The sequence below is a fragment of the Stomoxys calcitrans genome, chromosome 3 (genome assembly GCF_963082655.1).
Source record: "Stomoxys calcitrans chromosome 3, idStoCalc2.1, whole genome shotgun sequence".
Lineage (NCBI taxonomy): Eukaryota > Metazoa > Arthropoda > Insecta > Diptera > Muscidae > Stomoxys > Stomoxys calcitrans.
In genome coordinates, this window is record NC_081554.1 from 65,536,083 (window position 1) to 65,560,817 (window position 24,735).

The window sequence follows — 24,735 nt, forward strand, 5'->3', positions numbered from 1 at the left end:
GATTATGCAGCTGGCGCAAGAAAAGGAATTTGAAAGTGTATTTTTGTTTAATATTGAGTGAAAGAAGGAAATTGAAAGTTATTATATAATTATTATTATTAAGTTATCAACAAATTGATTTTTTTCTATATTTTCTTCGAAGTCCAAAGATAAATGATAGCCAGTAACTAGCATTTATTAATTAACTGTTGTGCTGTTATCGTTTTTTGCCATTTGCACCATCATGCGATTGGAATTTTATGCCTGATTTTGTTGTTTATTTTATAGCGCCAAACATTTAGTTGAAATAATTTAGTGTAAAAACAGTATGAAAATAAAAGATTTAAATGAATACATCATATTTGATGGCTTTCCTTTGGACTATGAGGTAAGACACCGCAATACCAAGAGCCGAAATCCTAACAACAAAACCAATATTTTACAATATTTCCGTTCAACGTTGAAGCTTCATTGGTTGCTGTTTATGGTCAGAATGCCCTGTCTGAATGTCTGACGGGGTAATAATGAAGGTAGTAAAGTCGTTAACCTGGTACACAGCAAATGATGTTTGAATTTGTGAGAGAACTACCATAGGCTTTCATTTATATGCAATCCTCAGGTATTATCTAAATTGAATTGAAAAATGTTGGGGCGTCCAAAAGATACAATGCATCTAAATCTCCAGTCCCTTATAATGTAACGCCGATTGAAGCTGTGGCTTTGGGAAAATCTTCGATTAGGAAAATATAATTTGCTGGCATAGGCATGTTGACGTTGTTGTTATTGTAGCAGTTTGTTGTGTTCTTTCTTTCGTCTGCTTGATTCTGTTGAGTGTCAAGACCCTGGAACTCTGCGACTAAGATGGGGTGCGTCCACAGGGATCTGGGTCTGAGTAGAGTGGGTCTGAATGGGCAGTTAAACAGGTGATGTGTGTCGTGTGGTCCCTGGTTACAATCGGGACATACATCCTGCACGTCAGCATCAATCCTTGCTCTGTAGGAGTTGAGGCGGCTGCATCTGCCGGAGCGTAATTGAGCCAGAACTACTCTGGTTTGCCGGAGGACGTTAATTTCTTCAGGTGCAATTGGAGGCGGCCGTTCTCCAAGGACGGTGGCTATTTACCGCATCTGCTGTGTCTGCATGAATGTTGTCTAGACCTGCTTGATATGCCGCTTGATCTAGAGGTTCTAACTTGTAGCTCTGAACCTCGCGCTGTAGATCATGTAGATCTACCTTAAGGCTTGTGGGCGGTGCATATCTATCCACAAGATTATGATTTGAATGGTCTCTGCGATAACATACCAAAAGGTATTGCTTAGACAACATGTAGTTATGTCTTCGCACTGGTAGGATCTTTGTCTCCTGATGGAGGTGGTTCACTTGAGAACTGAGGAGACAGCCCGTCGCAGTTCGAAGGGCGGCATTCTGACAGAGCTGAATATTATTCCACTGTGTGTCACAAAGCTGACAAGACTTCACTGGCGCTGCATAACTTACCACTGACCGGCCAGTAGCTTTGTACATAGTCAACAAGGTTTCTTTGTCTGCACCCCAAGTTGTTGTTGTAGCAGTGTGTTTACAATGAGGCGGCAGCCCTTGCCGATGAAGGAATCAATCGGATCAATCCGGTACGTACAATCGGCTGCCATGAGATTGTCACTTGCTGCTAGCAAGTGGCTTTAGGACCTTGTTTCTACTTTTGACTTTATCGCAAATTGCTGTGGCATGTGGGGAGAATGTGTAAGAGCTGTCAAATGTGACGCCAAATATTTTTGGACTCTTGATGGTCGGAATCATTTCTTCATCGACCATCACAGTCAGCTCAGTATTCACCTCACGCGTATTTGTAGTGAAGATTTCTTGTAGCAAAATATGGGGCAACTTTGTTGAGGTAGACGTTCAACCTATCGCAGATGTCAACAATGGGTGGGGGCCTGATGCCATGATCGTACAATAGTCCGCTTATAATACGATCTCTATGCCGTCTGGATGGGTTGGAATGGAGGATAGGTAGAGGTTAAAAAGTGCCGGAGATATCACCCCCTCTTGGGGTACTCCCTGTTTCTCTCTACGTTGCTTCGCCTTCTTAACCTTAAGAACCCAGCGTTTCAGGCGTTGTACACTGAGGCGGCAGCCCTTGCCGATAAAGGACTCCATGGGAAAATACGGTACGTACAACCGGCTGTGAGTACATAGGCATGAATTGGGTTGCCCAAAAAGTAATTGCGGATTTTTCATATAGTCGGCATTGACAAATTTTTTCACAGCTTGTGACTCTGTAATTGCATTCTTTCTTCTGTCAGTTATCAGCTGCTTATATTTGATTAAAGTTCATTCTAATTTTTATTAAAAATGCATTTACTTTCTTTTAAAAAAATAGGTTGATAGAGAGATATTAAAGACTTAGGAATCCATGGATCATGAAAATCAAAAAGCCCAGGCCTCTCAGCTACTGACGAGAGGTGGAGAGAAGGAAACCCGCCCCTCACGGGCGTTATTTTACATGATAAGTTTTAGATAACTTCAAACGCCAATACTAAGTATGAACCGACGGACCAATGTCGCATGGCATATGCTGTTAGGACTATCAATTGGTTTATGCATAACCAAATGCAAAAGATTGTTGATGATTTATAGTACTAAAGCCGACCTCACTTTGAGCCTATACCCACAAACAATCCCATGGCAATTGACCCCGATGGACTCCTTCATCGGCAAGGGCTGCCACCTCAGAGCATAAGACACTGCTACAACCACAACCCACTTGTTACTTTTTTAATTGTTTTGTTTTTTTATTCTCATTTCATTGCAGTCCAAAAAAATGATTATTTTAACAAATCTATTGCATGTAGATAAAAGTCCCTTGCCGGAGAAAATGTGTAAAATTATAACGACAAAAAATATTGCACTTCGTTTTACCGCTTACTGCAATTTAAAAGGTTATAAGGTGAGTACTAGACTTTGAAAAAAATTCGAGCTTTTGCAAAAGATTCCAAATAAATAACTATTCGTTTTTTTTTCAGGGCCTACACAAAGATAGCTTCATGATTGTGGAACCATACACCGAAACAGACATAGTCATATCTCGTCGTCATATAATAAAAATATTATTATGCGAATCTAGTGATCTGTCGGGAAACCTTTTGGTTGTTGCCAAGGAAGGTATATTATGTATAGTCTTCAAATATGCAAGTATAAAACACAAAAGAAAATTGTTGACAGCTGGCTTGAAGATAGCTTCGCCTTTTTAATGGCTGACTACATCAGAGAAAAACTTGTCGACTCGAGTCTCGTAGACGTTTGTTGTGTCGACTTTTTTCTAGGTTACTGAAGCTACTAGCACTGTTTGAATCATGTTATCGACACAACCAAGTGGCTTATTGCAAATTTTGCCCATGAACGTTCCACAAAGAAACAGGGGCGAACTTCTCACATATCAATGAGTGCAGTCCGATCCAAGTTTAAACTCAATGATAAGGGGCCTCCTTTCTATAGCCGAGTCCGAACCGCGTGCCGCAGTGTGACACCTCTTTGGAAAGAAGTTTTACATGGCATAGTACCTCACAAATGTTGCTAGCATTAGGATGGGAAAACCACCGCTGAAGGTTTTTTCTAATGGTCTCGCCAGGATTCGAACCCAGGCGTTCAGCGTCATAGGCGGACATGCTAACCTCTACGCTACGGTGGCTTTCAGAGGTGGCATATGGCGTTGTTATTATTGGCCCCTTCGTTGATATGCCGAGAGAAACTGTTTAGTGAAAGCTAACAATGATCCTTGTCCTTAGGGATTTTAGTACTAGTACCCTATATAGACAATTAACTTGTTTGTGGTCTGAAGGGTGCGCTGTTTGTTAAAAACGAAAAACAAAATAAGACATGGAATCAGCCGTTGGTCCTAAAGTTTCCCTTGCACAGTACAGAGACGAAGTGATCCATTTTTTTTTTCCAAATTTCGTGGAATATTAGGTGGTGTAGCCCATGTTGTTTTAGTCACATCCTTGCATTGTATGTGGGAGTACCGATCCTTGGCATGCTCTCCATAGGCAGCAAGTTGATTTCGGTTCATAGATCAGATCGCTGGTGAATGTATGGCGACCTGCGATGATGTACGCTTGGGTTCAACTGCTGACGAGAACATTAGACAAACTTTCTGACGTTGCAAAGTGACGTGAGTTCAAGTAAAATTAACCAAGAATAGAAGGAGTTAACGTAGGTGAATGAAACTTGGCACAGATATTTGTTACTAATATAGAAGACAACCCCATGGCAGCCGGTTGTATGTACCGGATTGACCCGGTGAATTCCGTCATCGGCAAGGGCTGCCGCCTCAGTGAACCACACACTGCTACTATACAACAACAACAACTAATATAGAAGAAATAGGACCAAAAGTGGACCAGAGGTGGCATATGGAATAAGTCCCATATAGACCGAACTTCAGATTTTACTTCCCGAGACCAAAAACAGATAATTTTCTTTCGATTCGATTTCCCTCAAATTTGACACAAAGACTTGTTTTGGGCCTTTCCCCACCTTTGGGCTAAATCGGAATTTGACCCTATTTGGATATAGCTACCATATAAACCGATCTTTCGATTTTGGGTCTCGGGACCATAAAATAATTATTTGTCATATTTTCATTTCCCATTTTCCTTTTGGACAGTACCTTTCATGGATTTTGAAAGTCAAAATAACCCACTGCGTTCAAAATTTCAACCAAATCGTATAAATATTTCTTCGTCTATGGGCTCCAGATGTCAAATTGAGAGATGGTGGGAGCTATATCATATTATGAACGAATTTGGACCGAGCGATTGTTGAAAGTCATAATCAAACACTGCGTGCGAAATTACAGCCTGATCGGCCAAAAACTGAGGCTTCTAGTCACTCGAGAAATCAAATCGGGAGATAGGTTTATATGGGAGCTATATCAGACTATTGACGGATTTAGACCGTACGGTTGCTGAAAGTATATATATAACAAAACAATCCGCGGAAAATTTCAGCCTGATCGGTCAAAAACTGAGGCTTCTAGTGACTCGAGAAGTCAAATCGCAGTACCACTTTATGTGGGAGTTGTCCAATCCCATCAATTTTCGTCATTAAACAATGAGAATAGAATATGATTGAATTTGAACCCTATGTATTCAAACCCCGGCACGGGATATCTGTGAATACCACACAGGTTTGAACTTTAGGGTTCGATCTATGGGGTGCTCATAGCTTTCACGATCCACAGGTTGTGGTTAGTGGAATTCTCCGTACGGAGAAGCTGCTACGGCAGTCGCGGACAATCAGCGGTATCGAGCGGAGAGCCTCAGTGAGAGACCGGGCAGAACCAGCTGTTGTATAAAAACTGAGTGCCTATGACCCTTGATACGACAAGGCAACTTATTGCCGCCTTTAAGTAACCAATGACCACCATGTTCCCGCTGCGATTGGACCCTTCGACCGGAACGAGCTTCATCACCTACAGGAGTTTGACGAGTATCACCACCTGCACATGCGAAAATTCACATTTACAGTAATTGGAATGTTCTCCATCAAATTACATTCACAAATTTATATTCCGAATATGTTGACTTTTGCCATTTTTGGCCACGGCCGTGACACAGCGGCGGTTGGTCCTTAAGTGGAAGGCTTCATACGGAGTAGCAACTGCAGTCGCGGACAATCAACAGAACAATTTGACGGTTAACCTCAGTTTATTGACACCACTTTCCAAAGTTTTACTTAACTCGCCTTCCAGCCTCCCTATTGTGGTTAGTAGTTCTAGGTTTGCTTAGGAGAAGTTCGTGGTATTCATCTTCAAATGTTTTGTGTGTGGCCTACCTCGTTTGCTTTTTTATACCCTCCACCATAAGATGGGGGGTATACTAATTTCGTCATTCTTTTTGTAACTACTCGAAATATTCGTCTGATACCCCATAAAGTATATATATTCTTGATCGTCGTGAAATTTTATGTCGATCTAGCCATGTCCGTCCGTCTGTCCTTCCGTCCGTCCGTCTGTCTGTCGAAAGCAGAAGGAGTAAAGCTAGCCGCTTCAAATTTTGCACAAATACTTCTTATTAGTGTAGGTCGGTTGGTATTGTAAATGGGACATATCGGTCCATGTTTTGATATAGCTGTCATATAAACCGATCTTGGGTCTTGACTTCTTGAGCCTCTAGAGGGCGCAATTCTTATCCGATTTGAATGAATTTTGGCACTACGTGTTTTGTTATGATATCCAACAACTGTGCCAAGTATGGTTCAAATCGGTCCATAACCTGATATAGCTGCCATATAAACCGATCTTGGTTCTTGACTTCTTGAGCCTCTAGAGTGTGCAATTCTTGTCCGATTGGAATGAAATTTTGCATAACGTGTTTTGTTATAATATCCAAAAACTGTGCTAAGTATGGTTCAAATCGGTCCATAACCTGATATAGCTGCCATATAAACCGATCTTGGGTCTTGATTTCTAGAGCCTCTAGAGTGCGCAATTCTTATCCGATTGGAATGAAATTTCGCACGACGTGTTTTGTCATGATATCCAACAACTATGCCAAGAATGGTTCAAATCGGTCTATAACCTGATATAGCTGTCATATAAACCGATCTTGGGTCTTGACTTCTTGAGCCTCTAGAGGGCGCAATTCTTATCCGATTTGAATCAATTTTGGCACGGCGTGTTTTGTTATGATATCCAACAACTGTGCCAAGTATGGTTCAAATCGGTTCATAACCTGATATAGCTGTCATATAAACCGATCTGGGATCTTGACTTCTTGAGCCTCCAGAGGTCGCAATTATTATCCGATATGCCTGAAATTTTGTACGACGGATTCTCTCATGACCATCAACATACGTGTTTATTATGGTCTGAATCGGTCTATATAAATCGATCTCTCTGTTTTACTTCTTGAGCCCCCAAAGGGCGCAATTCTTATTCGAATTGGCTGACATTTTACACAGGCCTCCAACATATAATTTAATTGTGGTCCAAACCGGACCATATCTTGATATCGCTCTAATAGCAGAGGAAATCTTTTCTTATATTCTTTTTTCCCAAAGAAGAGATGCCCGGAAAAGAACTCGACAAATGCGATCCATGGTGGAGGGTATATAAGATTCGGCCCGGCCGAACTTAGCACGCTTTTACTTGTTTTCAATGATATGAAAACGGCGTTCAGAGACTATAACTAATTTGGTCGACCCTTGTTGTTGTGTTAACAGTGTGTTGTACACTGACGCGAAAGCCCTTGCCGATGTAGGACGGGTCAATCAGGTACGTACAACCGGCTGCCATGGGATTGTGGTCTGAAGAGAGGGTGCTAATTGTTCGCCTTGCCGTTTATAGGCATGAAGCCTGCCATGGGATTGTGGTCTGAAGGGAGGGTGCTAATTGTTCGCCATGCCGTTTATAGGCATGAAGCCAATGATAAAATATACACGTTCAACATTTCAATCTCGGTATTGCTTGAAATGACAGGAATGACTTGTGAGTCGATGTAATTCTCCAGTAAGCTCTAGCCAGGTTGGCGTTGGGCGATAGAGCATCAACATGATAACTTTCTGTTGCTCCTTAAGGGTATTTGATGTAGCTTTACTTTTTTAATACGTATTTTCTACATTCTAAAAATTTTTAATATATCTTAATGCTATTGAATTTTCAAGAAAACAGTTTAAACTACATCTATGCCGGAAACCTTATGGATATTCGTACGGTCGTTTTAAACGAAACTTTTCTCTCATGGATCAACAATTCTCAGCAATATTTATATATGAACTTGACCAGAACTAACGAAAATCATGAAGAAGACAAACGGGACCATGTTCACAATGTTTTAGATAAAATCCGACAAATTCTTGAGTAAGTACTGGAAGCTAAGCATTAGAATAAATGGTTGATCAATTTGTAGAAATCCAGCATAGAGCAATTTTTAAAAAAACGACATTTTAACATGGAAGATCTTTCGCAAACCCTATGAGTAACATTCGAAGCAAACCCCATGAGTAACATTCGCTATAATGCTCATTGACTGAACTAAGCTGGTGTTAGTCCTCCGGGCTGTTGATCACAAATTAATGAACCATTCACAAAAAAAGCAATTCAAGTGAAGAGATTTTCTTTAACTACGCCATATAAGAGATTTTCCTCATTTTTTGCAGATACAACCCTGACTATGGTATTAATTTGTATCTGCCTATTGTCGGCTATGAATATTGCATTGATAAACTGGTAAAGAGATTCCAAAAACATGTGACATTTTCCCAACAATTTAGATCAATATTTGAATATGCAATGAGTGATCTAAATTTTGTATCGAAAAGTGTTGATGATGCAAAAATCGTTTTGTATCCAACTCCGCGGAGAATTGCTGAAACTCGAAAGTAAGTGTAAACGATTCGTTGTAGCAGTTTGTTGTGTTCTATCTTTCGTCTGCTTGATTCTGTTGAGTGTCCAGATCCAGGAACTCTGCGACTAGAATGGGGTGCGTCCAAAGGGATCTGGGTCTGGCTGGGCAGTTAAACAGGTGACGTGTGGTCCCTGGTCACAATCGGGATATACATCTTGCATGTCGACATCAATCCTTGCTCTGTAGAAGTTGAGGCGGTTGCATCTGCCGGAACGTAATTAAGCCAGAACTACTCTGGTTTGCTGGGGGAGGTAAATTTCTTCAGGTGCAATGGGAGGCGGTCGTTCTCCAAGGACCAAATTCATCTGGTAGCTATTCATCACATCTGCTACCGTGTCTGCATGAATGTTGTCTCGACCCGCTTGATCTAGAGGTTCTCTCTTGTAGCGCTGAACCTCACGCGCTAGACCATGTAGATCTACCTAAAGGCTTTTGGGCGGTGGATATCTATCCACAAGAGGATGATTTGGATGGTCTCTGCGATAACAGCCCAAAAGGTTTAGACAGCATGTATTGGGTTGCCCAAAAAGTAATTGCGGATTTTTCATATAGTCGGCGTTGACAAATTTTTTCACAGCTTCTGACTCTGTAATTGCATTCTTTCTTCTGTCAGTTATCAGCTGTTACTTTTAGCTTGTTTTAGAAAAAAAAGTGTAAAAAAAGTATATTTGATTAAAGTTCATTCCAAGTTTTATTAGAAATGCATTTACTTTCTTTTAAAAATTCCGCAATTACTTTTTGGGCAACCCAACAGTTATGTCTTCGCACTGGTAGGATATTCGTCTCTTGATGGTAGGAACTTCGTCTCGCAGTTCGGAGGGCGGCATTCTGACAGATATGAATATTATTCCACTGCGTGTCACAGAGCTGACGAGACCACACTGGCGCTGTATAACTAACCAGAGACCGTCCAATTGCTTCATACGTGGTCTGCACCCCAAGTGCTGCCGGCAAGTGACTTGAGGACCTTGTTTCTACTATTGACTTTAGCGCAAATTATTGTAGCATGTGGGAAGAATGTGTAAGAGCTGTCAAATGTGACGCCAAGTATTTTGGGGCACTTAATGGTCGGGATCATTCTTCAGATTTCTTGCAGCGAAATATGAGGCAAGCTCGTTGAGGTAGACGTTCAACCTATCGCAGATGTCAACAATAGGTGGGGACATGTTGCCATGATCGTACAATCGTCCGCATATGATACGATGTTTTCTTGGTATAGGCGGAGCGATGTGGACGACGCCCACTAGGGCGCTGGAGACTATTCTAGATATCCGACCCGTGACATACAAATTAAGTGTGAAGCATCCACTGCGGCTATGAGACTTAAGACGATGGGAGAATGGATTGAAGATGGGAGCAGCTCAGACCATCACGGTGTAATCGAGGCAACGATAGGAAACCTGGAAGGAAGGAAGGAAGGGTTTCCGATCGGATACCTGAGATGAACCTTGAGGTCGAGTGCGAGGCACTGCTGCTGGCGGCACAGTCTTGGATCAACGGAACCCTTGTATTGCCATCTGGAAGATCATGTTACAAGGATAGATTAAAGCTAGAGGACAGAGTGGACCTGGGGGTTTACATTGAAAACCCAGGGACTGAAATCTGATTTAGACTGCCTGCCGATCACGGAATGCGTGAGGTGTTGTGGGGCTAACGCGAGGACATCGAGTGTGAACAACTTTACGGACTGTAAGATGGCCATAAGGACAATAACAACCAGGAGGGTGAAGTCACGAACAGTCTGGCAGTGCAAGAAGGAGATGAACGCCTTCTCTGAGGATGGCAAAATCCGCATCGTTGAGGCTTTGGAGCTTTTCCTTTGTCATATCAAATACCAGAACTTAGGTGGGGACACTATACCAGACACAAACCAATTTAGAGGAGTGGCATGGAAAATAATTAAGGATTTTATAAGTAGCACGGAATTCCAAACTTAGATTTTCTTTTTGTTACTTTTTTATATTTAGAGCGCACAACAAGCCGATTACTAGCTTGGGTGTATGTCCATAGTGGCATGGGGCGGATTAATATCTGCACACTCTTTTCAACCTAACCTACAATCTCTATGCCTTCTAGAGGCGGTGATATAGAGGATATGTAGAGGTTAAACAGTGCCGGAGATATCACCCCGCCTTGGGGAACTCCCTGTTTCACTCTACGGTGCTTCAACTTCTTAGCCCTAAATTCCACAAATGATTAGCGACCACACAGATAATTCGCAATCCAGCGTTTCAGGCCTGGCTGGAGGGACGTGTTGGTGATGTCCTCAAATAGTTTGGCATGGCTGACCGTGTCGAATGCCTTCGATAGTTCCAGTGCTATGAGGACTGTATTATCACATGGCCTGGGCTGATTGAAGCCACGGCAAATGTGTGCGGTAATGGCATGCAACACAGTCTTTGTGCTATGCAGACTTCGGAATCCATGTTGTTGCTTGGAGAATGGAAATTCTCCTACGAGGCTCGGGAGAGCCTCAAGCGTCTTTGCTACTGGTGAGAGAAGGGAGACCGGTCTGTACGACTCCCCCCATGTCGGGTCCTTTCCAGGCTTCAGTAGCGGGATCACGTCCATTTTACAGAATTCAAATACAGCAAATTTGCCCATGAACATTTCATTAAGGAACTGGGGCAAACTTCTCACAAATCAATGAGTGCTGTCCGATTCAATTCTAAGCTCAATAATAAGGGACCTCCTTTTTATAGCCGAGTCCGAACGGCGTGGCGCAGAGAGACACCTCTTTAAAGAGAAGTTTTTACAGGGCAAAGTAACTCACAAATGTCGCCAGCATTAAGAGGGGATAACCACCGCTGAAAAATTTTCTAATGTTCCTGCCAGGATTCGAACCCAGGCGTTCAGCGTCAGAGGCAGACATGCTAACCTCTGCGCTACGGTGGCCTCCGTACATCGGGAACTATAAGAGTTTTCAAAGACAGGTTGAAGACAGCAGTAAGTTACTCAACTCCAGGTAAATCCAAATTCTTCAGCATCAGTTTAGAGATTCCGTCGGGGCCCAACGCCTTGGATGATTTGGCGCCACGGTTGACATTCGTAACTTCGCCCACAGCAAATTGTGATGGCTGTCCATCGGCTCCTTGCCCTATAACTCTTGGGATGCACAACAAATTGACGGTTGAACAGACTGACATATCTTTTCGGATCCGTCACGGTTACGTCGCCAAATATGACTGAGGTTCTGTCATTCCGTCTACCGGGGTTCGAGAGTGACTTAACAGTAGACCACAGCTTGCTTAAACCGGTGCCTAAATTACATTGCACCAAGTGTTCTAGGCACAAATTCGCTAATGTTAGTTGACTACCCTGTTTTTGTCCAGATTCCGCTCGAATCCCAACGAATCCTACCACGCTCGTCTGCGCCTGGAAATTGGGCCGCACTTGGGGTTTTCGACCTGCTGATATAAAGCGAGCGGCTGTTGCATTAATGATGTCTCGGGTTTTTCCGGTTGTTGTTGTTGTTGTAGCCACATGTCTATATGTGGAGGTGACGATCCTCGTCTGGCTCTTATAGGAGAGCAAGCTCGTTCCGGTCAAAAGGACCAATCACCGCTGGAACATGTTGGCCATTGGTTATTTAAAGGCGCCAAAAACTCGCCTTGTCATATCGAGCATCATAGACACTCAGTATTTATGCAGGAGCCGATGCCCCCCGGCCTCTCACTGAGACTCTCCACTCGATACCTTTGATTGTCCACGACTGCAAATGCAGCTACTCCGTATGGACCATTCCACTATCCGCAACCTGTGGACGTGACCGGTAGCTAGCAGCTGAGCTTCTCGTGATAACAATGAACACCACACAGATCGGAACTCAAAGGTCCGGCCTGTATGGTGCTCACAGCTATACCGTGTCGGCACGGTGATTCCTTGTAGTTTCCCTTATGTGACAAAAATTCATAGTCCTATCTGTTTGGTTTATGGTGGAAGGTGTAAAGCTTTAGTACCCAAATGTTCGTTTTTCCTAAAAAGATGTTTTTCAACATCTGTGTATGAAATGTAAGAGAATATAGAAAATATTGGAAAATGTAGCACTTAGTTATGTTATGTAGCTCAATCTGTAAAGAATGTACCAAATGTCGTCAATTGAAGCACTTCTTATGTTTTAATACCCACCACCAAAAGATGGGGGTATAATCATTTTGTCATTCCGTTTGCAACACATCGAAATATCCATCTAGCCTTGTCCGTCCGTCTGTCTGTTAAAATCACGCTTCAGTCTTTAAAAACTGAGATATTAAGCTGAAACTTTGCATAGATTCTTTTTTTCCGTAAGCAGGTTAAGTTCGAAGATGGGCTATATCGGACCATATGTTGATATAGACCGATCCGCCGTTTTAGGGTCCAAGGTCCATTAAAACCATATTTATTATCCGATATTTGCTGAAATTTGAGCGAGTTGTATAAGGCCCTTCAATATCCTTCTTCAATTTGGCCCAGATTGGTCTAAATTTGGATATAGCTGTCATATAGACCGATCTCTCGAATTAAGGTTTTGGATCCATAAAGGCGCATTTATTGTCCGGTATCGCCGAAATTAAGGACAGTGGATTGTATTAAAGCTTTCGACATCCTTTTTCAATTTGGTCCAGATCTGTCCAGATTTGGATGTAGCTGTCATATAGACCGATCTCTCGATTTAAGGTCTTGGGCCCGTAAAAGGGGCATTTATCGTCCGATGTCGCCGAAATTTGGGACAATGAGTTGTGTTAGGCCCCTCGACATCTTTCTGGAATTTGGCCTAGATCGGTCCAGATTTAGATATAGCTGCCATATAGACCGATCCCTCGATTTAAGGTTTTGGGGCCATAAAAGGCGCATTTATTGTCCGATGTCGCCGAAATTTGGGACAATGGATCGTGCTAGGCCTCTCGACATTTTTCTACAATATGGCCTAGGTCGGTCCAGATTTGGATATAGCTGTCATATAGACCGATCTCTCAATTTAAGGTCTTGAGCCCATAAAAGATGCATTTATTGTCCGATGTCGCCGAAATTTGGGACAATGAGTCGTGCTAGGCCTCTAGACATTTTTCTACAATATGGCCTAGGTCGGTCCAGATTTGGGTATAGCTGCCATATAGAACGATCCCTCGATTTAAGGTTTTAGGTCCATAAAAGGCGTATTTATTGTCCGATGTCGCCGAAATATAAGACAGTGAGTTGTGCTAGACCTCTCGACATCTCTCTGCAATATGGCCCAGATCGGTACAGATTTGGGTATAGCTGCCATATAGGCCAATCTCATGATTTAAAGCCTTGGCCCTATAAAAAGTGCATTTATAATCCGATTTCGCTGAAATTTGACACTGTGACTTATGTTAGGATCTTTGACATCCGTGTCGCATATAGTTCAGATCGGTCTATATTTGGATATAGCTACCAAAAAACTATATCCAAATATAGACCGATAAAATTGAATAATGATTTGTACTTATTAGACCACTCAATGCCCTTGCCAAATTTGGTCCAAATCGGACCCTATTTCGATATAGCTGCTATGGGGGCATAAATTATGCATTTTTAACCGGACTATGACGAAATGTGGTTTATCCAAAGTTCGGCCCGGCCGAAGTTAACGCCTTTTTACTTGTTTTTTTTTCTAAACTTTTCTTCCTTTTGTTTTTAGCAATTATAAAGTCCATCATAAAATTACCGTTATTATTCAAAGAAACGATGTTAACACATTTAAGTTGGAACCTGAAAAATATTATTATGAGATTTTGTATAAGCCAGAACCGTCGCCATTTGAATTGCAATACTTAACTATGATGACTAGGCCGAAATCTATCTACGGCATACTAGATTTGAATAATAAAGTTGTTAAAGTTCCCAAATACTTGTTGGAGCTTGCCGACAACGATCATTCGCCAAACAAAAGGCCCAAGTAAGTTGTTTGTTTTGTGATGGCCAAGATTTGACCTCTGGACATATATAACCTAGAGTAAACCCGAAAACTCTCGATATTTAACAGAAACCCATCCAACTTTTTTATTATCACTTCGTTTTCTTTTTAGAAACCCTAAACCCAATACCGAAAGAGTTCTTGTTCCACCTATTGGAGAGGTTGCCAAGCAAGGTATATTTTTGGATGACTCTGAGAGCAGTGAGGAAACTGCCTGCACATGAAGAGAAGAACCTTATCACAATCTATCTTGCCGAAAGAATATGGGATTCTTTTAATTTACATTTAATTTTTTTTTATTTATTTATTTTTTTTATGAAAATAACGATAATCAGAACCAAAAAGAAAAGAAAACACGACAAAAAAGGAAAAAGAGAAGTCATCCTATTGTATCTCATCAAAGTGTCGAAGCAGTTTTTTTTCAATAATAGTTGAAAACACGCAAGGAGTTAGGAAGTAAATTAAATTGACGTGCTACTCTTATAGAAAATATCCCATCCATATGGGGTAGAACTCTTGGCATGAGTATTTGATTAACTCGAGTAGAGTGAGAAAATGAGAACATATTTACCAGAATTATGGGATCAAGGGATTTAAAGATTTTGTAGAACATAATCAGATTTCTACATTTAACAAAATCATTGAAGGAACAACCAAGAAAACTTTTAACAAACGGGGAAATAAGATCGAATAACCTGCAAGAAAAAATGTGGCGGACTACTCTATTTAAAGCAAGTTTAACCTTCAACATGTTACTTGAAGTGGTGCCAGATTAAACCTCAAGACAGTACAAGAGATGTGGCGTTATAACAGCATGAACCAGTCGTTCCTTAATATGTCGAGGTAGTACCAAGTCAGTGCTATAAAGCTGGCGCAAGCCAAGAGTTATCTTGGCGACAACTTCATCAATAATGTGCAAATCGAATGACAATTTATCATCCATAATTATACCCAAGCACTGAATATTATGGACAAATCCTCTTTCATATCCATTATATACCAGCCTCACGCCTGGTGTATCATTCATTCCGAAGATAAGAGCCTTAGTCTTTGCCGCATTCACAGAAAGACGATTCGCAGACGTCTATGAAGCCAAGGCCAAATCAAACTTCGATTGAAGAACGTTCAAAGAGCGACGATTACCTACAAACACTATCTCAACATCGTCCGCATATGCATATGGGGTACAATTCTCTATGAACTTAAAGAAGTCATTCAACAGCAATATAAATAGAAGGAGACCCTGATGTACTCCGCTTTTAACCAGCAGTGTAGATGAAGTTATATCACCTATCTGAACAAATTGCTTTCTAACAGCCAAATAGGAAAACAAAAGTTTACAAACGCTTTTACCAAGACCGTAAACTGTGGGCAGTTTTTTAATCAGGACGAAGTAATCCACCCGATCGACGGCCTTCTTTAGATCCAAGGAGAGCAAAATACAGATAATGTGACCTGTCACACAATTGCGAATTCGGTCGGTAAGACCTAAAAGCAACATGGACGTCCCTCTAACCTTCCTGAATTCGCGTTGGCAGTCATATAAAAACGAACTGCGGTCAATGTAGGTCACAAGCTGTTTCTTCAAAACATGTTCCACTACCTTCGAAAGCACCGGCAGTAACGCTATAGGTCTATATTCCGATACATTACCAGTGTTGTTCTTTTTCCTTATGGGGTTAAATCGAGCTATCTTCCAGCTGTTTGGAAATGTGGGGGTCATGGTTATGTTATTAACCAAAACAAGTAAAAGCGTGCTAAGTTCGGCCGGGCCGAATCTTATATACCCTCCACCATGGATCGCATTTGTCGAGTTCTTTTCCCGGCATCTCTTCTTAGGCAAAAAAGGATATAAGAAAAGATTTGCTCTGCTATTAGAGCGATATCAAGATATGGTCCGGTTCGGACCACAATTAAATTATATGTTGGAGACCTGTGTATAATTTCAGCCAATTCGAATAAGAATTGCGCCCATTGGGAGCACAAGAAGTAAAATAGAGAGAACGATTTATATGGGAACTGTATCGGGCTATAGACCGATTCAGACCATAATCTGATGGTCATGAGAGGATCCGTCGTACAAAATTTCAGGCATATCGGATAAGAATTGCGACATCTAAAGGCTCAAGAAGTCAAGATCCCAGATCGGTTTATGTGGCAGCTATATCAGGTTATGAATCGATTTGAACCTTATTTGAGAAGTCAAGATGCCAGATCGGTTTATGTGGCAGCTATATCAGGTTATGAATCGATTTGAACCTTATTTGACACAGTTGTTGAAAGTAAGAAAAAAATACGTCATGCAAAATTTCAGCCAAATCGGATAGGAATTGCGCCCTCTAGAAGCTCAAGAAGTCAAATTCCCAGATCTGTTTATATGGCAGCTATATCAGGCTATGAACCGATTTGAACCATACTTGGCACAGTAGTTGGATATCATAACGAAATACCTCGTGCAAAAATTCATTCAAATCGGATAAGAATTGTGCCCTCTAGAGGCTCAAGAACTCAAGACCCAAGATCGGTTTATATGACAGCTATATCAGGTTATGGACCGATTTGAACCATGCTTGGCATATTTGTTGGATATCATAACAAAACACGTCGTGCAAAATTTCATTCCAATCGGATAAGAATTGCGCACTCTAGAGGCTCAAGAAGTCAAGACCCAAGATCGGTTTATATGGCAGCTATATCAAAACATGGACCGATATGGCCCATTTACAATACCAACCGACCTACACTAATAAGAAGAATTTGTGCAAAATTTCAAGCGGCTAGCTTGAAATTCGACAGACAGACGGACGGACGGACATGGCTAGATCGACATAAAATGTCGCGACGATCAAGGATATATATACTTTATGGGGTCTCAGACGAATATTTCGAGTAGTTACAAACAGAATGACGAAATTAGTATACCCCCCATCCTTTGGTGGAGGGTATAAAAAGAAGAAAATCGGTAAAAAATGGGAAAGTTATCTTAAAAAAATCTTCATCGGGAACCCGTCACACCCGGCGACATTAGATTTAACTGACATAAAAGCTTCAAACAATTAATTCCAATTAATGCTGCTAAAGGAAACCCCGTCATTAGCAGCCAAACGCAGAAATTCCGACACATCATCTCGTACATCAGATTGGTTGTCTACAAGTGAACGGTTCATCTCATTGAGTACCATGGGAGAGTTGCCAGTAATAACTGAGGCACTGGTCTTGAGAAGTCCATTATTTCTAATGACTTTCCACAAACCCTTAGAAGTACTACAACTATCAAACAGAGCACAATGCACATTCTTCTTAAACCTTATTTTAACTCTCTTAGCGCGGTTCCTCAATTTGCAGTAAGTTCTCCAGTTATCATAGCTTCTATCTCGAAGAAAACCTTTATATGCCAAATCTGCCATTGACTGCTGAAATCTGATCTCAGGACACTTGATCCGAATTTCCGAATAGTATTGTTTCACAAACATTTCTTCTTAAAAACGGAATGAATCCTATCTAAGCCAGACTCTAATAACTCAAGTTGATCTTTACCATCAGTAGTGGAAAACATTCGTTCAAGCCCAGCTGAAGCCAACTTTTCAAGCAACTCTGGTTCACTGAATCTGTTGTAATCAAAAAACTCATCAAATTCATCATTTTCCCCACGAAGATGTTGGGAGAGATATATACAATGGCATGCTTTGATATATTAGGACAAATATTGGGTTGCCCAAAAAGTAATTGCGGATTTTTCATATAGTCGGCGTTGACAAATTTTTTCACAGCTTGTGACTCTGTAATTGCATTCTTTCTTCTGTCAGTTATCAGCTGCTACTTTTAGCTTGCTTTAGAAAAAAAGTGTAAAAAAGTATATTTGATTAAAGTTCATTCTAAGTTTTATTAAAAATGCATTTACTTTCTTTTAAAAAATCCGCAATTACTTTTTAGGCAACCCAATAACTTGGCCGGTACGGCACAAATATTGTGGTTGTGACAAGCAAAAAGTGATCAGTCAACGAGGTAGATTGATGGAAAACATCAAAATGAGTCGGGTAGCTGTTATGGGAAACAGACACTCCCATTCTAGCATTTCAAACTTCCAGACCGATTCGCACATATTGGAGAATAATTTACTTTCCAGAACTGAAAAATATTTGGCTGCATTTTGCCATATACGCTGATACGTTCTGGCCTGGACATACATATATTTTTTTTGTAGGTGTAGCTACCATAAGGCAGTCCTGCAACAGAATGGGTGGTGGGAAACAGACACTCCCATTCTGTTGCAGGACTGCCTTATGGTAGCAGCGATGGAGGGATTTAAAATATTTCTCCTGAAATCGCCCATTATAAAAATATTCCTGTATCGAACAAGAAGGCCGGATATTTCATGTTCGAAGGAATCGAAATTGCCATTCGGTAGGTAAACTACACCTACAAAAGAAATATATGTATGTCCAGGCCAGAACGTATCAGCGTATATGGCAAAACGCAGCCGGATATTTCATGTTCGAAAGAATCGAAATTGCCATTCGGTAGGTAAACTACACCTACAAAAAAAATATATGTATGTCCAGGCCAGAACGTATCAGCGTATATGGCAAAATGCAGCCAAATATTTTTCAGTTCGGAAAAGTAAATAATTCTCCAATATGTACGAATCGGCCTAGAAGTTTGAAATGCTGGAGACTTATTTAACCGAACCAGAAATAATCAGTCGGATATACGAAGGCCAGCATTGTTGTGGTCTGATACTTTTCGGCTAACTTGTTGGAGAAAAACATATAGGGTAATATTACATAATCTACGTAGCACACTTCCAGCTCATTATTTATTATTATTATCTTCAATCATTTTATTTAAAATATCAAATATTTCAAAAAGTTTTTCGCCATCCTTTACAGCAGAACTCGCATGAATTTGCCATTTTTGGCTCAAGGCATTCAATCCCAAACGTTCAGCCAGACTATGAACATCAAATTGTGGTACCAAGTCAATTTTATTTGCTAAAATTAACAAAACCGCATTGCTGAGATGGCTACTATTCTTCTCCACAAGATCATGCAAATCTTTCTTAGCTTCCTCAAAGCGTTCACCAGCAGACACATCGACGACATAGATGACAGCTTGTTTATTCTCGACATAAAAGTTTCTTAAAACTCGAACGCTTCTTAAACCACCAATATCATAAATTGTATATTTGACATCCTTATGTTCGATGGTTTCAACATTGTAGCCTATCGTGGGTATGGTGGCAACCACATGACCATTCTTAAGCGTGTAGAGCAATTCGGTTTTTCCAGCATTGTCCAAGCCAACCATTAATATTTCGATTTCCCGTGTTTGACTTAGTTCACTTTCTTTTTCATCCATTTTTGTATGTCCCAACACCCAACAAGTTTTCAGACTCACTTTTGTTTCTCAACTGTTCACAGTCGATGTACAACTTGGGGCTCGTGCAATGAAAAATGACGTGGTTTATTTATTTCATCATCTATTGTAAGAAATTAGTATAGAATGTTATAAACAGGTTTTTGTTTTTGATGGCTCTTAAAAAAGCAATAACCACTACCGACCGATTTTTCCAGTAAAAAATTTTAAAAAAAATTCAAAAATATGGAGTGTCAAAAATTCTATCTATTGGGTTGCCCAAAAAGTAATTGCGGATTTTTCATAAAGTCGGCGTTGACAAGTTTTTTCACAGCTTGTGACTCTGTAATTGCATTCTTTCTTCTGTCAGTTATCAGCTGTTACCTTGGGTTGCCCAAAAAGTAATTGCGGATTTTTTAAAAGAAAGTAAATGCATTTTTAATAAAACTTAGAATGAACTTTAATCAAATATACGTTTTTTACACTTTTATTCTAAAGCAAGCTAAAAGTAACAGCTGATAACTGACAGAAGAAAGAATGCAATTACAGAGTCACAAGCTGTGAAAAAATTTGTCAACGCCGACTATATGAAAAATCCGCAATTACTTTTTGGGCAACCCAATATTTGTAATTTTTACCAATATTTCGATCACCGCCGGTGATCTTCATCAGGGTGTTAAATTTTGAAAACAAAACCCTGATGAAAATCACCGGCGGTGGTCGAAATATTGGTAAAAATTACAAATAAAACAATTGTATAAAACACCAACACCTGTTTTTGTGAATTGTTCGATGACCTCGAGCCAAACCAAGAAGACCAAGTTATAAAATTCCAAAGGTCAACAATAAAATCACAGAAAATTGTTAAAGACAACATTTAATTGATATCTTTCTAAAAATTTTTCTTAAGCACGGATGGATCAAGGCTAGAGGACAGAGTGGACCTGGGGGTCTACATTGAGAACCCAGGAACTGAGATCTGTTTTAGACTTCCTGACCATAATACGGTCCTGCTGGCGGAAATCCGGGCGATTACGGAATGCGTGAAGTGGTGTGATGGTAACGCGAGCACGTCGAGTATGAACATCTTTACGGACAGTAAAATGGCCATAAGGGCAATAACAACCAGGTCACGCAGTCTTGGATTTTAAGAAGCAGATCAACGCCTTCTCCGAGTATGGTAAAATCCGCATCGTTTGGGTGCCGGGCCCTAACTGAGTAAGGGGAAATGAAAGGGCAGACGATTTGGCGGTGAAGGCCAGAAAACTGCCGTCGATAAACTTGGTTAACCCGAAGCCTTTCGGGTAGACGCAATTCGATTTAAGGGCGTGGGCGACTGTGGAACAGAGAAACAGTCGGTAGGACGGCGAAAATCCTATGGGGCGATCCAGATCGTGAGAAGACGAGGCTATTACTGAAAGGAAGTAAGAAGGAGGTCAGTATAGCTATTGGTATCATAACGGGACACATAGGACTACGAGCTCATTTATGCAAAATCGGTGTCTTCAAGTGATAGCATGTGTAGGACATGCGGGGAAAATGATGAGACGTTGGAGCATTTCCTATGTCATTACCCGGCTTTCGCGGCGAACAGACATCGGTACTTTGATGGGGACATGATACCAGCCATGAATCAACTTAGGGGAGAGGTATTGTAAACAATTAACGATTTTGTAAGTAGCACGGAATTACCAAAAATTTTCCACTGAAATTTTTATACATTTAAACATTAATATGCAAATTTTACCCATAAATATTCCACTAAGGAACAGGGGCAAACTTCTCACCTATCAATGAGTGCAGTCCGATTCAAGTTTTAAGCTCAATGATAAGGGGCCTCCTTTTTATAGCCGAGTCCGAATGGCGTGCCGCAGTGCGACACCTCTTTGGAGAGAATTTTAACATGGCATAGTACATCACAAATGTTGCCAGCACAAGGAGGGAAAAACCATCGCAGAAAATTTTTTCGCCAGTTTAACTGCCCAGCCAGATTCACTCAACTCAGACCAAGATTCCTGTGGACGCAGCCCATCTTAGTGGCAGAGTTCTTGGGTCTTGACACTCAACAGAATCAAACAGACGAAACATAGAACACAACAAACTGCTACAACAAAAACAACCCGGCACGGGTTAGCTGTGAGCACTATACAGGCTGGAACTTGCGAGCTCCAATTTGTTTGGTATTCATTGCTGTCACGAGAAGCTTAAAGCTTAGATGTATCGGGCGCGTGTACAGGTTGTGAACAATGGAATGTTCCATACGGAATAGCTCCAACGGCAGTCGCGGACAAACAACTGTATCGAGCGGAGAGTCTCAGTGAGAGGCCGGGCAGCACTGGCTTGTGCGGAAATACTGAGTGCCTATGATACTCGATATGACAAGGCGAGTTATTGGCACCTGTTCTCGCGGCGATCGTACCTTTGGAGAGGAACGAGCTTGCTCACCTACAGGAGCATGACGAGGATCACCACCTCCACATGAAAATGTGGCTATAACGACAACAACCAATCCCATGGCAGCCGGTTGTACGCACCGGATTGACCCGATGGAGTTCTTCATCGGCAAGGGCTGTCGTCTCAGTGTTTAACACACTGCTACAACAACAACAACGACAACAATAACGTTGCCGCGGCGATCGGTGCTATGGACCGGAACGAACTTGCTGACAAGGCAACTAGACTGGAGGTGTCATGGTGATGAACCGAACACATCAGCTCGTCTGCGCAATATGTATGGACGAACGTTGACCCAGTCTATGACCACTACAAAGGAGTAAATGCAAATTTGCTCATGAACATTCCATTAAGGAACTGGGGCAAACTTCTCACATATCAATGAGTGCTGTTCGATTTAATTTAAACTCAACGATAATGGACCTTTTATAGCCGAGTCTGAACGGCGTGCCGCAGAGCGACATCTATTTGGGGAGAAGTTTTTTGCATGGCAAAGTACCTCACAAATATCACCAGCTTTAGGAAAGGATAACCACCGCTGAAAATTTTTCTGAAATTCCAGAAGGGATTCGAAACCAGGCATTCAGCGTCATAGGCGGACATGCTACGGTGGCCCCAAAGGAGTAGAAGCAGTTTTTCTCTTTCGTGGTCACTTTTTAATATTTACAGTGCACAACATGCCGATTACAGGCTTAGGTCCGGCACGGAATAGCTGTGAGCACCATACAGGCTGGAACTTTGAGGACCGATTTGTGTTGTTGTTGTTGTTGTAGTAGCAGTGTGTGGTACACTGAGGCGGCAGCCCTTGCCGATGAAGGAATTCATCGGGTCAATCCGGTACATACAACCGGCTGCCATGGGATTGGCAGCCGCCGATTTGTGTGGTGTTCATTGCTGTCAAGAGATGCTTAGCTCAAGCTACCGGGCGCATCTACAGGTTGCGGATAGTGGAATGGCATTCACGAACAATCAGCGGTATCGAGCGGAGAGTCTCATTGAGAGACCGGGCAGCACCGGCTCTTACACAAATACAGAAGCCTATGATGCTCGATATGTTAAGACGAGTTATTGGCGCCTTTAAATAATCAATGGCCACGAAACGAGCTTGCTCACATACAGGAAATTGAAAGGATCGCCACCTCGTGGCATCCTTGAAAATGTGGCTACAACAACAAAACCAACTGGCTTAGGTAAATGTCCATAGTACCACTGGGCGAATTAAACTCCGCAATCTCTTTTCAACCTAACCTAACAGAGAAGTAAGCCTCCTTGCCATCGCATACAAAGAACTTTCGAGTATCCTGAGTGGCAGATTAAAATCTAAAGTCAACGAGATAACTCGATGCCAACAATTCGGCTTTAGACCATGTAAATCCTCTATAGACAAGTCTGATATTATTATTCGCTGCAAAATTTATAGACGAAGAAAGGCGATAGCTGGCAGATACACTTCCCTCAGCTAAGAGAGGAAATAGTCGCTGCAAACCGTGCAATATCCAAAGATTTTTCTGACATGAAGTCGATGGATTGCAACTACTACCGAAACTAACCATAGTCTAAATAGGCATTCCCCCAGCGATCAAGCCTATACACCGGAAAGACCTTGCTTCCAAAAGCGAGCTCGCCAAGGATCGCTTATCCCGCATGCAAGTATTTGGTTATGTCGACAACAACAACAGTAGCCCAAAAACAAAGTTTCAATTTGATTGCTTGGGCACCTGCAGTCGCAATTCCTTCCGATTTGGCAGAAACTTGGCATTATGAGTTATGATTTTTACTATCGCTGCCAAATAAGATGCAGATAGGTTTGCAATCTGTTGTAGCATCTTCCAATTGTATCGATTTTCGTATTTGACTTCTTGGCAAGACGCAATTCCGAAAGGATTTGATTGAAGTTTTTGCAGTTGGCTTTTATGACCTCCAATTAATCTCTTTAGGGAAGAAATCCCTTCGCACTATACCTTCCTTAGGGCCGGCAACTATAATTTGAAGTTTTTGCAGTAAATGATCCTAGTTTGAGGATTAGACTGCACTCCCTGATACACTGAATCACACATTCCATATCTCACTTCTTCATCCAGTTTTCCTTTGGGACAATAAAAGTATTTGATATGTTTTCATAAAATTTAAAGCATTTTAATAACTTATTTCTGTGTCTCACGTTGCATTTTTTTTTTGTTTGCTGATTGATTTTTAAGATTCTTCTTTTGTTATTCATGTTGTTTGTTTTTATTGTTGTATACAAAACACACGCGTCACTTAAATCAAAGCTTTCTTTAAAAATAAGAAATCATTTTTCATCCAACTCAAAATACACTACTCAACATGGTTGATCCATCCAAGTTTACTTCTTGGATTTGCCGGTAGCTTTTTGGGCGGGCTTCTTGGCGGCCGACTTGCCGGTGGCCTTGGCGGCAGCGCCCTTTGTTGGTTTCTTTTCAACAACCTTGACGGGTTTGGCTGGTTTGGCGAGACTTTCGTGTTGACTCTTCAAAGCCTTGACAATCTTCTGTTCTTCGATGAGGAAGGCACGGACGATGCGTTCGCGCAAACAACCATGGCAGAGAACACCACCATAGGTACGGGCAACTGTCTTTAGACGCTTAGACATACGGCTACGTTCGC

The 24,735-nt window shown here is 41.4% G+C and overlaps 4 protein-coding genes across 6 annotated transcripts in view; 1 reads left to right on the forward strand and 3 right to left on the reverse strand.

The window, feature by feature from the left end:
* Positions 1 to 252: 252 nt before the first annotated feature.
* LOC106081548 (uncharacterized) lies at positions 253 to 14,671 on the forward strand. 3 transcript variants are annotated; one of them, XM_013243571.2, is made up of 8 exons: positions 281 to 367; positions 2,360 to 2,519; positions 2,792 to 2,926; positions 3,003 to 3,141; positions 7,642 to 7,837; positions 8,137 to 8,358; positions 14,026 to 14,283; positions 14,414 to 14,671. In XM_013243571.2, the coding sequence occupies exons 3-8, from the start codon at positions 2,801 to 2,803 to the stop codon at positions 14,523 to 14,525; spliced, it is 1,053 nt and encodes a 350-aa protein (XP_013099025.1). In that variant the 5' UTR covers positions 281 to 367; positions 2,360 to 2,519; positions 2,792 to 2,800; the 3' UTR covers positions 14,526 to 14,671. The 3 variants fall into 3 exon arrangements, with proteins under 3 accessions (XP_059220958.1, XP_013099025.1, XP_059220959.1); XM_059364975.1 differs by lacking the exon at positions 2,360 to 2,519 and having other exon boundaries at positions 253 to 367; XM_059364976.1 differs by lacking the exons at positions 281 to 367; positions 2,360 to 2,519 and adding an exon at positions 826 to 845.
* A 714-nt stretch (positions 14,672 to 15,385) lies between these two features.
* LOC131996045 (uncharacterized) lies at positions 15,386 to 16,024 on the reverse strand. Its single transcript, XM_059365471.1, has one exon. It carries the CDS (start codon positions 16,022 to 16,024, stop codon positions 15,386 to 15,388), a length of 639 nt encoding a protein of 212 aa, XP_059221454.1.
* Positions 16,025 to 19,076: 3,052 nt separating this feature from the next.
* On the reverse strand, positions 19,077 to 19,880 carry LOC106081556 (uncharacterized). Its single transcript, XM_013243580.2, has one exon. The coding sequence runs from the start codon at positions 19,657 to 19,659 to the stop codon at positions 19,114 to 19,116; it is 546 nt and encodes a 181-aa protein (XP_013099034.2). The 5' UTR covers positions 19,660 to 19,880; the 3' UTR covers positions 19,077 to 19,113.
* Positions 19,881 to 24,222: 4,342 nt separating this feature from the next.
* LOC106081557 (large ribosomal subunit protein eL34) overlaps positions 24,223 to 24,735 on the reverse strand; it is a 1,396-nt gene continuing 883 nt past the window's right edge. Inside the window, exon 4 of the mRNA XM_013243581.2 lies at positions 24,223 to 24,719. Coding sequence (XP_013099035.1) covers positions 24,455 to 24,719 — 265 coding nt within the window. The 3' untranslated portion in view covers positions 24,223 to 24,454. The remainder of the gene's footprint in view (positions 24,720 to 24,735) is intronic.

Bases quoted from the DNA above. Each gene is read 5' to 3' on its own strand.
- LOC106081548 (XM_059364975.1), top strand. From the start codon at position 308: ATGAAAATAAAAGATTTAAATGAATACATCATATTTGATGGCTTTCCT. The intron at 3,142-7,641 runs GTATATTATGTA...TGAATTTTCAAG, and splicing joins TTTGGTTGTTGCCAAGGAAG to AAAACAGTTTAAACTACATC. The intron at 7,838-8,136 runs GTAAGTACTGGA...CATTTTTTGCAG, and splicing joins AAAATCCGACAAATTCTTGA to ATACAACCCTGACTATGGTA.
- LOC131996045 (XM_059365471.1), bottom strand. From the start codon at position 16,024: ATGACCCCCACATTTCCAAACAGCTGGAAGATAGCTCGATTTAACCCC.
- LOC106081556 (XM_013243580.2), bottom strand. From the start codon at position 19,659: ATGGATGAAAAAGAAAGTGAACTAAGTCAAACACGGGAAATCGAAATA.